Below are 14,962 nucleotides of genomic sequence, written 5' to 3'. Positions count from 1 at the left end.
GTACCACTTTGGTGGGAAGGTAACGACGTTTGGTGCAGTCATGCTGGCCGCATGATCACCAGAGTCATCTTTGGACATCAGTGGCTCTTTGGCTTAGTAATGGAGATGAGCACCGTCCCTTACAGTCAGTAACGACTAGACATTGACATCAAGGGAAACCTTTACCTTTAGTCTGGGATGGCCACTGCGGGGGGGGGGGGGGACCAAAGGTTAATGTCTTTCTGCTAGAATTAGTCACACTGGCTAGAGGGGATCCTGGAAGATGTGGTATAAGAAAGAGTAACATTTCCAAACTCTTGCTTTTTATGCACCTGTTTGGTTACAATTCATCAAGGGCTTATTCCTCAAGGGCTTTCAGAGGAAACAAGCTCCCATTTTCTCTCCCTGAAGGTCCCTGTTCATTCCAGTTATACTGAGCTCTTGCTTTTCACAGCTTCAGTCTTTCCTAATTTTGACTCTAGATTTCTGTACTTTTTTCCACCATGCATTCCTTCCAAATTGCTGTCCTTCACCCACTGCTTCCCAGTTGGCTTTCAGCTTTAATGGCTTTGTTTCATTTAGTACTCTAGCATTTTGTCTGTCTTTTTTCTCTTGCTGTTGCATTCCTCCTTAGAGTGTATTTGAGGGAACACTTTCCTTTTACAGCTTCTGAGTTATTTCATTGGCAGTAAATTACAAGCTTTCTCCCACTATCAGAGAACAATGGTACAACCTTTTGTGGTGCTGAGAGCAACATATCAGTCCTACTAAATCAGTTCAAACAATATATTTTAATCGTGCGTCAAGCTTTTATGCTAGTTGCATAATTATACAGCCGTTATCCCATCACGGCAGGGGGTCTCATACAGTATTGTAATGAACCTCCCCATGTCAAGAAAGAAATTGTGTTAGCCTCTCTGAGGGTAGCACAAACAAAAGAAGGCCTGATTACTCCTTTGTCAATGCTTACTCAGCTTAGAATAAGAGGAAACAATGTCCTGAGAAAAAAGGAGAGCGGATCGCTGGAGTAATTTAAGGTCTTTATTCCCCAAAGCATCAGACAGACAGAAAGTGCAGAGAAAACAGAGGCTGGCCAGATGGCAAAAGCCAGGAGTTTAATTAGCCAATAGGGCTGCCTAGGGCCAAGTGCTGGGCTGACAGATTGTGTGGTGCTACTGAAAGAGACATTAACCTGCAAACAATGCACAATGCTCTCGTGGTAGAAACCATGCTCTCGCCCTTGCAATTGACACAAATGTACTCTGGCCTTCCTCTGCTGCCTTATGTATGGGTGAAATGCCAACTGCCTCCATGCTACCTAGCATAAAACTTGCTGCAAGATGTTGAAGGAAGGAACCAAGCAACAGCCTGCACAATTGCCACTTGCCATGCTGGCTGGGATTTCTGCCAGGGGAGGCTTCAGTGTTCTCTACCTACATTGGAGTGTGTGGCTTCACAAAGGAAGGAGACATGCTGGATTCCAAGGAAACATCTTCTTTGAAGTGGAAATAGACACTAAATTTCCTTGAATTTAAAAATCTACCAGTGACCGCATGGCCAAAGGAGGAGGTGCCAGCTTGCAGATAGCCCTCCCTACCATGAACCAAGAGCAGAAACAGAAAATGCAGCCCTATGAATAACATCTTCAATTTCTTCCTCCTGTTTGCCTAATGAAGAAACCAGTGTGACTTCGAAAGCTTGCAACATGTAATTGTGCATTTTGGTTGATCCAACAAAGGTATAATTGGATTTTAGGGAAGGCTTGTGGCTCTGATGACACTGGGGTGACAAATCAGCACTTTGGAGACTCCTTTAAACTATTGAGTAGATTTACTTCCACAGTGGTATCAGAGCCACCAGCCAGTACTGGATGCTGTAGTATTGTTGTTTTTAAAAAGGTAACTTTGAAAGGGAGGATAATTGGCTTGTGAGCATTCATCTCTGACATGAACTAACCTTTGGGATACCTGGTGATAGCAGAGCCCCGGTAGCACAGGGATTAAATGCCTGTACCGAAGCCAAAATGTGAGTTCAGACCTGCAAGGGTCCAGGTTGACTCAGCCTTCCATCCTTTCATAGGTTGGTAAAATCAGTACCCAGCTTGTTGGGGGCAATTGGCTAACACATTGGAAACTGCTTAGAGAGTGCTTAGTTCACTATGAAGCGGTATAGAAATGTAAAGCACCATTGCTAAGTGCTTTGGGATAGTCAGTTGTCAACCACAGACGCACAGTTCCCTGTTATGGTTAATTAATGCAACAAAGGAAAGCTAATCAATACAACCTACATACAATTGCACTGAACCTTCACTACTAAATAAGCTATTCCAAAAGTCTCCTCTAAGCGATAAATGTTAAAACCTCATTAAGGTGCACCTCCTGTGTTCCCCCCTGTCAGATTTTCTTTTTAGTAACAGTCCAATAGTAACAATATAGATATTCATACCCAAAGATATCAGTTTATCCAAGATATAAATTTAAAGCAACACTTGCCTAGGCTATGGAAAGTGACTGTTATGCACGTGAAATTTCAGGCACATGTGATGCTTTATATGACTTGATGTATGAAATGAATGTACAAACCTGTGAAATGGTGTTTCTGGAAGAGAAAATCACTTAATTACATGTCTCAAGCCATTAGGTTCACTCAGCGAACCTCTGAAATATATGGAAGAGAGAATATTAATTTTAAAATACAAATAAAAGTTATAAAGGAAAGCTTGTGTAGCCATGTATAGACAGGTCTCGTATCTGAGAAAACTGTCAACAAAGGGCTTGAGGGAAAAGAGAGCTCAAAGAGAAAAGTTTAAACTCAGGTGCCCTCACCAACTGCACAAACACAGGATCCAAAGGGCACTTTGGAGAAAAAGAGATAACAGATGATAAATTGGTTACAGCAGTGTGCAAAAGACACAAATGGTCTCAAATATCTTTTGGGAGGGGGGAAATATTGAGGAATGGACAACTCAAAAATAAAGCACGTTTTGATTCCATGTTCAAACCAGATGTTGTGTACAGAAAGAAAAAAAAATACCCAGGAGAGTGAGAGGGATGTTGCCTTCTGTTGCTCCGCTTGGGGCCTTTCTAGCAGGTTTTGCTGTGCAAAACAGTATGCTGGGCTGGATGGATTTTTGGTCTGACCTAGCAGAACCCCTCCTCTTCTTAGGAATCAAATTGCCATTATCATATATGATGGGAAAATAGAGGGATTTGACTGATGTAACCAGGCCCAAATGGTGGGCAGCCTTAAAGAGTCACTGTTTGGAGATAACATAAGGATTCCCCCCCCTCTTCTCTCCTCCCCCCCCCCCCCCACCCACCTTCCCAACTTTTGACTTTGGGGTAGGGCCTCATCTAGAACCTCTGCAGGACAGATTTAGATTATCTCTGGACAGATTAGGCCCATGGTCCAAAGGCTCTCCTCCATGTACAGAAAGCCAGTGAAGTTGCATTGTCATAGTAGCACGCACCATTGTAGCTGACAGCAGATGCCTGAAATGGGAACAGCTTGAACAAGTGGTCATCAGAAGCAGAGGTAGCAGAATTAGCAGAAGTAGAATAGTGGTGATGGAAAAAGTATGAAGGTGCATGTAGAGTTTGTGCATAGTTTTAAGGTGATTCTGTTTTTGGATAACCACCTTATGCTGGTGCCACTGAATTCATGGTCTGCTATTTTGACTATCATAAGGTGACACAGTCCTTGTATGATCACCCCAAAATCAGGTTCTCCAAATGAACAAACATTACACTTGAAAAATTCTCAGTCTGGAAGAATCCTGAGACACTCCCAGACTTCTAAGGAGCCTGCATGACAGGTCATTTGTTGGCACAGAAGGATGTACACGAAGTGTACTTCAGGTCCCATTTTACCAATACCAGTTGCCACCCCCATGCTTCCTTCTCTTAGCTAAAGGAAGAAAAGGCTATAAAATCTGAGGAACAGCTTAAAAGCCAGTGCCCCCAAAGACATTGTTGTCAGCACTGGGTAATGAAAACAAGGTCTCTGGGATGCTGAAATTCACCAGGGATTTCGATGGATGGTTGGTGTTTGATGTACGAGGCGAGTTAAATTGGTATCAATAAATACTAACCCTGGAATGACGTTCTTTAATTATCAGCACAGATTATACATCACTTCAAAGCAAACAAACAGCATGTATCGGGCCACAGAGGAGTCGTGCGCAAAATGCAAAGCAGAGGCTGGGCATAGTAATGCCGCAGAGCAGCTAAGAATTGCAAAGTGCACAGTTAGGAGGGTGTGTAATCTTGCAGGATACTGAGCAAAAAGCCAAAGGCTCAGCCTCCAGTTATATGCCTCTGAGATGTCCTTGACACAGCATAATTATTTGAGAAAATACTCTCTGCGTGTGTGTGACCTTTTCTTGTAGTGCTTGCGGCTAGGCTGGCTTGCGTGACCTAGCTGGGTCTTGCTGCTGTGTGCTTCCTTCCTGCTGGGAGTGCAGTTATCTAAACTGTCCAGACTGATATAGGAGAGCATGTACTGATCTGGTTTATTATTATTGTCGTTGTTATTTCATTCATTTAGATCCTGCGTTTTCCCCAATGATGGGACTCAAAGCAGTTTACAAATTATTAACACCAGTACAGCTTGAAAAAAGTCAAAAGCAACATCAGTAAAATCTATATATACAGTATGCAACAGTTAACTGAAAATGTTGGGTTAGAAGCGGATTCTAACCCACCTCTTTTCTGGGGAAGATGAAGACTGGTTCAATTAGGGCTCAGCCTCCTTTAGCAAAGTTCACAAGTGGAAGCGCTGAATCTCCTGGGTTTCCCTGAAACTAGTTCTAGCAAAGTATGCAAATTTCATAGCTAAAAAGCTGTAGTTAAGCCTTGGCGAACTACAGAAAGGTTTCAAGAACAGGATCAGCCTTCACTCACCATCTTGAGGGGGGAGTCTTTTATGTGCTTGCAAACACACCTGGAAGGACCTCGCAGTGTGGTTGCTTGATGCATCCCCACTATGGCTGACGGAGAGAAAATGGGGAAAATTTTTGAGACAGCATGTATAATAATAATAATAAAAGTAAAAAATAATATAATTATTTATATCCCGCCTTTTCCCAAAGGAATCAAGGCGGGTTACAAGACAAAGAAAGCAATCAAATACAATAAACATAAATATACAATGAAAAATAACCCCATGCCCTAACCTCCATCCCAATCATAAAAAACCGTAACACTATAACATAGCTTACAAAGGACAATAAATTTTTTAACAAAAATGGGCTAAAATTAAAGGTAGAACAATTGAGGTGGGGCCTGTATCTTCACGCGGTAAATGGGGGCTATCCGAATCAGAAAAGGGGAGGCTAATCTGGAAAGGCCTGCCCAAAGTGATCCGTCTAGCAATGTGACGCATCTCCTCCGGCAGGTTGTCCCATAGCCTAGGAGGGCTCTCTGGGTCACTGCAGCCAATCTGGTCTTTCTAGGCTGCAGCAAATTCTTCCCAGAGGACCTTACTGTGCCGCATGGATTATGTGGGAGAAGGCACTCCTGCAGGGAGTCTACTGGACCCAGAACATGGAGGGCTTTCAAGGTTATATATAACCAACACCTTGCAATGCGCCTGGAAACTAATTGGCAGCCAGTGAAGAGATTTCAAAACAGGTGTTATATGGTCGGTTCTAATGTACCCAAGACCAACTTGGCTGCCATGTTCTGTACTAACTGGAGGCTTTTTACTTTGGGGATTTCAGCAGCAATGCATTTCCGATATCACTTCATTTGCGCTGTTCTGTGCGCCATTACTCGCCATTTTTGCTTTATTTGCGAGATGCTTTAAATGCACTTTAATCTCTCTTTAATGCCAAAATTAGCCCCAGAATGGTGCTCAAAATAGAGGACACTGGAAATGCTTCCAGACTTGGTCTGGGAAAAAGAGGACCAAGTCTGGTCACCCTGTGTATAAATGGAAGTCCCTGTTTCTGAATCAACGCTCAAAATGGAGGACGGGTTGGAAGTCCTCCCGGACAGAAGGTGGAAATGTAGGACATGTCCAGGGAAAAGGAGGACCAAGCCTAGTGAACCTGCATATAAAAAGTAAATCCATGCTTCTTCTGGAGGACACTTTGGAATTCCTCCCTGGACAGGAGGCTTTAAAATGTAGGGTGATGCTAAGAAAAGGAGGACCAAACCTGGTCCCTCTGTGAGTAAATATAGATCCATGTCTCTGGAGGACACTTTGGAATTCCTCCCTGGACAGGAGGCCTAAATGTAGGACGTCTTCAGGAAAAGGAGGACCGAGCCAGGTCCCTCTGCGTGTAAATGTAAACCCATGCTTCTGGAGGACGCTTGGTGATTTCCCCCTGGACAGGAGAATGTAGGACGCGTCCGGAAAAAGGAGGACCATCCCCATTGCTCGCCCTGCTTCAAATGCAAGCCCACGCTTCTAGAGGACACTTTGGGATTCTTCCTAGAAGGGGCGGGGAATGTAGGACGCGTCCGGGAATAGTAGGGCGGGCCCCCTGCGGGCTCCTCCTCCTCCTCCTCCGGCGGAGGGCGCAGCCTGGTCCGGCTGCTGCTGCCCCTGTTTCCTTCCTGGGGGCGGCCTGGGGCTGGCAGCCTTGTTCCATGGCTCCGTCGGCGGCGCTGCGCCTGGCGGCCAACCTCTCGTGGCTCTTCCAGGAGGAGGCCGGGCTGGCGGCGCGGATGGAGGCGGCGGCCAGGGCGGGCTTCCGGGCGGCGGAGCTGGCCTTCCCTTACGCCGAGGGCGCCCCGGAGGAAGTCAGCGCCGCCGCCCAGAGGGCAGGCCTGGAGCTGGTCCTCCTCAACACCCCGCCAGGTGCGTAGGAGGCCTCCTAGTCCTCGAATGGCCTGGGCTGACTGAGGCCTCCTTTTCCAGGGCTTGGGCTATATTCCAGCCCTCTTCTCCAGGAGGACTTCCAAAACGCCCTCCATTTTGAGAAGGACTAAGAGGCATGCGTTCATATTTTTATGCAGGGTGACCAAGCTTGGTCCTCCTTTTGCAGGGCACTTCCTAGTCCTACATTTCAGCCTCTGTCCAGGAGGACTTCCAAAACGCCCTCCATTTTGGGCAGGGCTGAGAAGCATGGCTTTACATTTATATGCCGCGTGACCAGGCTTGTCTTTACATTTCGACCTTCTTCTGTTCAGGAGGCCTTCCAGAAGGCGACCCTCTCTTGGCAAGATTTGTTCAGAGCAGGCTTGCCATGGCCTTCCCCTGAGGCTGAGAGAGTGTGACCTGTCCAAGGTGGGTCTCGTGGCTGAGCTGGGAATCGAACCCAGGCCTACAGAGTTGAGGCCCCACTCTCAAACCGCTTCCCCACAATGGTTTCGCTAACAACTTTTTGCACCTACTGTTTCCCATATTCCTCAGCCGCAGGCCATCGTGGTTGTGAGACCTTTTGGGGACCGAAGCATCTCCAGACTTAGTGACGTATCCAAACTCTGCACTTGAGTGTCCTCCATTAGCAGATGCTGCATTAGACGTTCCTTTGGTCTGTCCCACCATCGGAGGTCATCCACGAGCCTAAAGGCCTAAAGATGAAGACAACATTTTCTTTCCGTTAATACACATCCAAGCAGAGCTTGGGGAAGTTACCTATGGACTGCGGTTCCCAGCATCCCTGTTAGCATGGCCAATATGGATTCTGAACATTGCCGCCAAATAACAGTAACTGTTCCAAGCTCTGCTTCAAACTGCCTCTTACTCTTTGCTGCAAAGTGGCCCCTCCAGGACTTTTGCTACACCTATCACTTTGTCAAAATAATCTATGTTGGTAATAATAATAATAATAATAATAATATGATGATGATGATGGGTGTTTTGGAATGCCTCCTGAACAGAAGGCTGAAATGTAGGAAGTGCCCTGCAAAAGGAGGACCAAGTCTGACTACTCTGCATACTGTATAAATATATTTTATTATTATTATTATTAAAGTTTATTTATATAGCGCTGTAAATTTTGCAGAGTGCTTTACATAATCATCAGAAACAAGGTAAGACCTGCCTACAGCGTACAATCTTTTGTTTTAAATTATTGTAGCAATTTAATCCTATTTTAACGTATTGTTTTTTGTATGTTTTTAACTATAGTATTTTTTAATGTTGTAAGCTGCCCTGAGTCCCAGTTTTGGGAGAAGGGCGGGATATAAATAAATATAATAATAATAATAATAACAACAACAACAACAACAACAACCTAAAATCACAAAGCACACAATTTAAAAATAAACTTTTTTTCATTAAAATAGCTCTAAAGCTATAAACTTTGGCAAAGCAATACAGACTTACAGACTGCAAGAGTTATAATTCAGCATCCCGTTGAGGATGCAGTGCCCTCTTAACTTGCTGAAAACTCTGGAAGCAAACTTCTTTCCACCTATTCCTAAATACAGTAAGCCCTCCACACTCGCAACTTCCACTTTTGCACATTTGATTATTCATGGATTCGATGAATACATTCTCTCTAAGTCCTCCAGTGCAACTCTGGCAGATGTTGACCATAGAGTCCTTCTGGAGGAACTAGAAATTCTTAAAGAAAACACTTCTCTAGGCATTTGTAGGTCCTCCAGCGCAATTCTGTGGTCAGCTTGCAGCAGATGCTGACCATAGAGTTGCACTGAAAGGTGATCTCACACGTAAAAAGTAGTTTTTTTATTCACGGTTTCCCCACTTCCATGATGGTCCTGTGCCCCTAACCTCAGCGAATGTGGAGGCCCACTGTATGTATGTTGCAAAAGAATATGCGCTGCTCTTTTCTCAGGAAACCGAGACAATGGAGACATGGGCTTAGGCGCAGTGCCCGGACGCCAACCTGAATTTCGGGAGGCCCTGGATTTGGCTGTGCAATATGCCAAGGAATTGAAATGCCCAAGGTAGTATTTGCATTCATTCATTCTTTAATTTCTTTAGATCACATATACCCCACCCTCCAGCAAAAATGGATCCAGAGCAGTGTACTAGTAGATAGTTTCCTGCCCTCAGGGTTACAGTCTAATAAGACATGACACATAAATAAAAGGGGAGGGGGGAGGACTAGGTCCTGGCTGCTCTTTGCTTCTTCAGAGGTGTAATATATAGAGCATATAAAATATCAAACCAACAATGTTAGTGACTAAGTCTTGTATAGAAGGCAGTATCATGCCTAGCCCATATTAGTTGCTTAGTTGCATAGGCACATATAATTTCCCCTGTGGTTGTTGTGTTCTTGACAGATCTTTAACAAATCTCCTGTCTCCTGCCTAGTGGAAGTGAGGGCTATGGCTCAGTTCTGTATTACTTATTTACAGTATTTGTACCCCACTCTTCAGCCACAAAGGCTTTCAGAGCTGTTTACAGATTGATAATCTGACAGTTCCCTGCTCTGAGGTTTATAATCTAAAAAGACATGACACAAAACGAGCAGGGAATAGCAGTAGGGAAGGGGATTAAATCCAGCAGATACTTCTGGTTCTTCTGTCCCTCCAAGGCCAGGGTGGTAGCAGTTAATAGAATCATAGGCGCGTTACAGACAGGCCCATGAGGTGCCGTCATCGCGCTGTCATTATGCACGAGGGGCGGCGCTTCCTGATGCGCCTTGCCCCTCGCGCATAATGACTACGTCAAAATGGCGGCGGTTGTTCCACACGGCCGCCGCCATTTTGACATAGCGAACGCTCTGCATCTGCACATCGCGCGGCGGAAGTGACGCCGCAAGTGCGCAACTAGCACCTCGCGGCGTCTCTTCCGGGGCCAAGGAAGGAGTGCAATTTTCGTGCTCCTCCTTTGCTGCGTCCGGGAACCGCACGGTTTGGATGCTGCGGTTCCCAGACACAACCAGCAGCGGCGCGAGACTGCCCCTTCTGGGCCGTCTGTAACACACCATAGAATCATAGAGTTGAAAGAGACCACAAGGACCATCCAGTCCAACTCCATTCTGCCATGCATGAACTCACAGTCAAAGCACCCTGACAGATGTCCATCCAACCTCTGCTTAAAAACCTCCAAAGAAGGCAACTCCACCACACTCCCAGGGAGTGTGACCCACTGTCCAACAGCTCTTACTGTCAGGAAGTTCCTCCTAATGTTGAGGTGGAATCTCTTTTCCTGCATTTTGCATCCATTGTTCTGTGTTCTAGTCTCTGGAGCAGCAGAAAACAAGCTTGCTCCATCCTCAATATGACAACCCTTCAAATATCTAAACAGGGCTATCATATCACCCCTTAACCGTTTCTTCTCCAGGCTAAACATACCCAGCTCCCTAGGTCTTTCCTCATAAGGCATGGTGTCTAAGCCCTGCACCATTTTGGTGGCCCTCCTTTGAATACACTTCAATTTGTCAACATCCTTTTTGATTTGTGGTGCCCAGAACTGAACACAGTATTCCAGGAGAGGCCTGAACAAGGCAGAATAGAGTGGCATTATTATTTCCCTTGATCTAGACACTATGCTTCTACTGATGCAGTCTAAAATAGCATTGGCCTTTTTAGTTGCTGCATCACACTGTTGACTCATGTTCAACTTGTAGTCTACCAGGACTCCTAGATCCGTTTCACACGTATGGAGATTGGGCCTATGCCTACCTCTTCTCTCTCTCCCTGAGGCCAGGATGATAGCAGTTTAGATGGACTCCTCACAGATCCTTGTAAAAGCAGATCCTCTTAACTAGAAAGGGGAAGAAAAGACTACATGGATGCATCTGCCTATTTCTTGCCTTATTTTGTAGCAACCTTGACAGCTATATTAACAGAGAAAGCCCAAGAGAAAGTGAACAAATTGCACCTAGTCTAGGGGTGAGCAAATTGTCCAAAGGTTGGGACTAATAACAGATGTCTGCGATGATATGTTAAGGATGTCTGCAAAAGGTCCCCTCTGTGGGCCCCACATTTTTTTGCTGGAAAAAAATGTGGGGTTTTTTTGTTTGTTTTTTGCCACTAAGTGCCTACTAAGAAGTGTGGGAGACACTCTGCACATTTTGGGCCCTATTTTATTCTTATTTTTTCCAACAGAAAAAATAACCCACAAGTTGACCTCTAGATCAGTTCCTCTTGAGGGTAGGAAAGACTTCCCTTGGACCGTAAATGGCCCAGAGGGGTTCAAAACATGGTGAAATTGCCCACATATCCTCTAGCAAGTGTAATGGGCCTTTTAGGGTATTTTTATTTGGGAGGAGTGCTGTGAGTCCTCCAAGGTCCCCAGTCCCTTCCCCGTTTTGTTTAGTTATTCATTTATTTAATTTATATCTCATTTTTCTCCCATAGGGAACCCAAAGCGGCTCATACCCTACATTGAAACAATACAACTAAAAACATTCTGAAATATAAAAAAATAAATAAAAAGTTTTACATTCAAAACAAACCTTAAAACATTAGGTTAAAACAGTCTCTCCAGCCTTCCCAACATGGGGACTGGCCCTTGGAGTCAATCCCCAAAGTAGCTCCCCCAAAGAGGTGACCCCTTTTGGTGTTGCCCCGTCAGTGGCGATCCCATTGCTTCAGACAGCCAGCTTTTATCTCCTTAGAGAAATGGGACAAGAGAGAGTCTGTTTGGCAGTATATTAGCACCTGGTGCAGTACCTGAGGGGCACAGCCCTGGAAAGTATAGATGACACAGGCAGCTGTCCACCAGGGAGAGAGGCAGCAGGAAGAACAGGCAGCAGCAAATAGCAGCAGGGCCTCTGCCTTCTCTGGAAACGGTGTTGCTTCTTCTCCCTTGGTGTACTCTCCTCATTGCAACCTCTTAAGAGTTGCCCACTCCTAATCTTGCCATAGGGTTTTTTGTGTGTGGGGGGGGTGAGGCAGGGAGATTCTGGTACTTTCCCCTCACATGTAGAAATTGGGGATTCCATTGTTGAGTGCAGGAGATCGAATCTTTTACATTAGCTAAGGAAGCCAGTACAGTGGCTAGTCCATACTTCCCTAGCTGTAAAGATCTATTTGACTATAATGCCCATCAGCCCCAATCATCATAACCAAGGTTAGAACAAAACTTTGAGGGAGTATCATTTTGCCTGCCTGAACATCTTGTACATGTTCAGTCTGAGAGAGAAGGCGACAAACATACAACTAGGACATAAAAACAGCATAAAACGAATGTGCCCATTGAAGCTTTGCCAATGGCGCTAGGGGTCTCTGTAGTCTTGTACTCTCAGAAGTCCCAAAGTAAACTAAAAGTGGGAGATGTATGGTACTTCAAATTCAGTTGGATTGAAACTCCCATCAGCCCTTACCAGTCTCCCATCAGTCCTTACCATCACTGTAGGATTATGGGAAATGAGGCCCAACAACATTTGGAGAGGCACATATTTGTATTCTTAGATAGGGGAAAGTCCTTTCCTTAATTCACAGAAAGCATAGGACCAGCTTTTCCTGACACAAGTGAGGGAAATATAAATGTGTTTGTATTGTGATCTTATCATTGGTACTGCAGGACTTTTCCACATTAAATACCTCTGATTTACCAGAGCCAGTACAAATATTGTTGTAAAGCCTCCCTTGTTCAAGGTAGTTTCTCCTGGTATTAAATCTTCAGGATACAGCTTGTGGGAGGACACACTTTGGATAGGCAAGATAAGAAGGCAAGGGTGAAAGGGAGGGAGAAATTACAAGAAGATTGAGTTTTCCTGCATCAACACATACTATTTCAGGAGGGAGGGGAATTGGTTTTGAGAAAGGTTGAAATTAGATGGCTTGAAGGGCAGAAAAGTGGTAGTTTGGTTCATGTGCAGGAAAACCTAAGTTAGGGAAAGAAAAAGTGAAGGGCAGTAGCACAAGAGTTGGCAACTTTGGTGGCATGGCAAGTGAGGACATTTTTTCTTGTCCTGGCATGACCAGAAGAGATGTGGCATAACTTATGCTTTTATCTCCTTAGAGAAATGGGACAAGAGAGAGTCTGTTTGGCAGTATATTAGCACCTGGTGCAGTACCTGAGGGGCACAGCCCTGGAAAGGATAGATGACACAGGAAGCTGTCCACCAGGGAGAGAGGCAGCAGGAAGAACAGGCAGCAGCAAATAGCAGCAGGGCCTCTGCCTTCTCTATAAACAGTGTTTCCAGGAATGAGCAGAAATATAGCTCATTTGCACAGTTTTTTTTGTGGGGGCAGTGGAATGGTTGAAGAGCCAAATTGTCATGTTTTGTGGCAGTTTCTCTCTTCTATTTTGGATGGTGTTTTTTCCCCCTGGCCAGAGAGATTCAAAATTTTGGGATGAGAGATCTGAGGACTTTGTGACATGCGACTCTTGGGCACGTTTCTCCTGCAGTAGCAGATAAGCCTGCAATAAACTAGAAAAAATGGAATATGGCAATACAGGGGGCAAGATAAACTTTACCTTAGGCTAATGCTGGAGATAACAGTGGAGATCTGAATTTTTTCATATAATGAATATACACATTGGCATAAATCTTATTATTAGTCCTGATTAAAGTAAAATCTGTTGATTTACCATTTAATGAGTCTCCCCTAGTTGGGACTAACCAACAGGGTGCCAGGCATTTGCTGCTAGTCCAGATCAGTTGCTTTCCTAGTCTAGGTGATGGGAACAGTACCTTTTGAGAAGTAACAGTAGATAAAAATAACTTTCCCAAAAAGAGTGGTTCCCTGGAGGAAACACTGTGGCTTCTTCATATATGAAAAAGTCTGCTTGTCATGGTATCCACTCCAAATGGCCATGAGCAGCTGGTATTGCTAAATAGGGTGCTGTGCAACCAGTAGCATCATTCTGAATGAGCAATCACAGCACAATCAGAATAAAGCAGCTTAGTCATGAACAGCTGTGGTCCTTCAGACATTTCTGGACTTTCAGTCCCATAACCCCTCACCATATGCAAGCTAGGGTTTACCAGAGTTGTAGAGATCTGATCCAGTCCAATCCAACCCATCCTTGGAAGGCTCCAGTTGCCAACCCCAGTCAAGGTTGACCTCATACCCCACTAAGCCTGAAAATTATGCTACAGTTGCTATTGTCTACAGGTGTGGTGTCAGAACTGAAAAAAGTTGAGATGCAAGAAATAGTAATGGAAGGTCAACACTGACTCTCTGTGTGTATGCAGCTCGAGACTTTTTTCAGAGCAAGAATAATAATGTCATCTGCTGCAGCTCCAGCGTAATTAACATAGCATCCCCAGCCGTGCAAGGGAATGAGGTGAAAACAAAGCCTTTGTATTTCACAGATCAGCTTACAGCAGGGATAATCTTGCAGTTTTCCACATGTTGTCTGACTGCAGTTCCCAGCAGACTAGGCAGCATAGCTGATGATGAAAGAATGCTGGGAATTGCAGCTCAACAAAATCCAGAGAGCCACATGTTTCCACCTCTTGGATAGAGGAAGTCAAGAGAATGAGGAAAATAATCAAACTGAATTTGGTTACTTCATGCCTTTCTTTTGATGGAGTTCCTCCTTCACACTAGCAGTTTAAATGGCAACACTTCCCTTCAAGATTGCTTGCAGGATTAAAAACTGAAGCATTACAGTTGGTTGCCAATTATTTATTGAACATCAGAGTGTTTAACAAATTGAACCTTTGTAGTAAGAATTAAGTAGGTTAAGTTTAGTTCAATAGAATAATTGTTATGTCCTGTAAACACAGTAATGAAATGCCAGTGATTGTTAGTTTTAGATGTCTGTATTTTATAATTGAACTTTCAGCTGAAAGGTGCCTGGGGCTAGGTTAGTCTCCACTTCTCGGAGGACGTTCTCCATAGCTGCCCCAGCCCTTTGGAATGCGCTGCCCACAGAGCTCCGCTCGTCCACTACCCTGGCCCAATTTAGGAAGGACCTTAAAACCTTCCTATTCCAACAGGCATTCCCCGAGTAAATATCCTGTGGGCCTCCCTCCTCTCTTTCGTGGCCAAGAGGTTGGGCTTTGGGGCTTTACTGTTGGTTTGTTTTTAAAAGTGTTTTTATTGTAATTGTTTGTATTTTAATATGTTGTGAGCCGCCCTGATCGGAGGAAGGGCGGCATATAAATAAAATTTTTATTATTTTATTATTATTTAACTAACAAAGCTCCTTTTATTAT

General features: G+C 44.5%; 1 protein-coding gene across 3 annotated transcripts in view; it reads left to right on the top strand.

Annotated features, from left to right (window-relative positions):
- The window catches only part of HYI (hydroxypyruvate isomerase (putative)), a 46,123-nt gene that overhangs the window by 27,872 nt on the left and 3,289 nt on the right, over positions 1 to 14,962 (top strand). The window contains exons 1-2 of one of the 3 annotated variants that reach the window (XM_042463022.1): positions 6,486 to 6,783; positions 8,729 to 8,840. In XM_042463022.1, the coding sequence (XP_042318956.1) occupies positions 6,573 to 6,783; positions 8,729 to 8,840 (323 nt within the window). In that variant the 5' untranslated portion in view covers positions 6,486 to 6,572. Of the gene's footprint in view, positions 1 to 6,485; positions 6,784 to 8,728; positions 8,841 to 14,962 lie in introns of those variants that run through there. The other 2 variants (XM_042463020.1, XM_042463023.1) reach the window with 2 other exon arrangements.

The sequence above is a fragment of the Sceloporus undulatus genome, chromosome 4 (genome assembly GCF_019175285.1).
Source record: "Sceloporus undulatus isolate JIND9_A2432 ecotype Alabama chromosome 4, SceUnd_v1.1, whole genome shotgun sequence".
In the NCBI taxonomy this organism is placed as follows: domain Eukaryota; kingdom Metazoa; phylum Chordata; class Lepidosauria; order Squamata; family Phrynosomatidae; genus Sceloporus; species Sceloporus undulatus.
The sequence above is the reverse complement of the archived record's forward strand: the minus strand, read 5'-3'. Positions and strand labels throughout refer to the sequence as shown.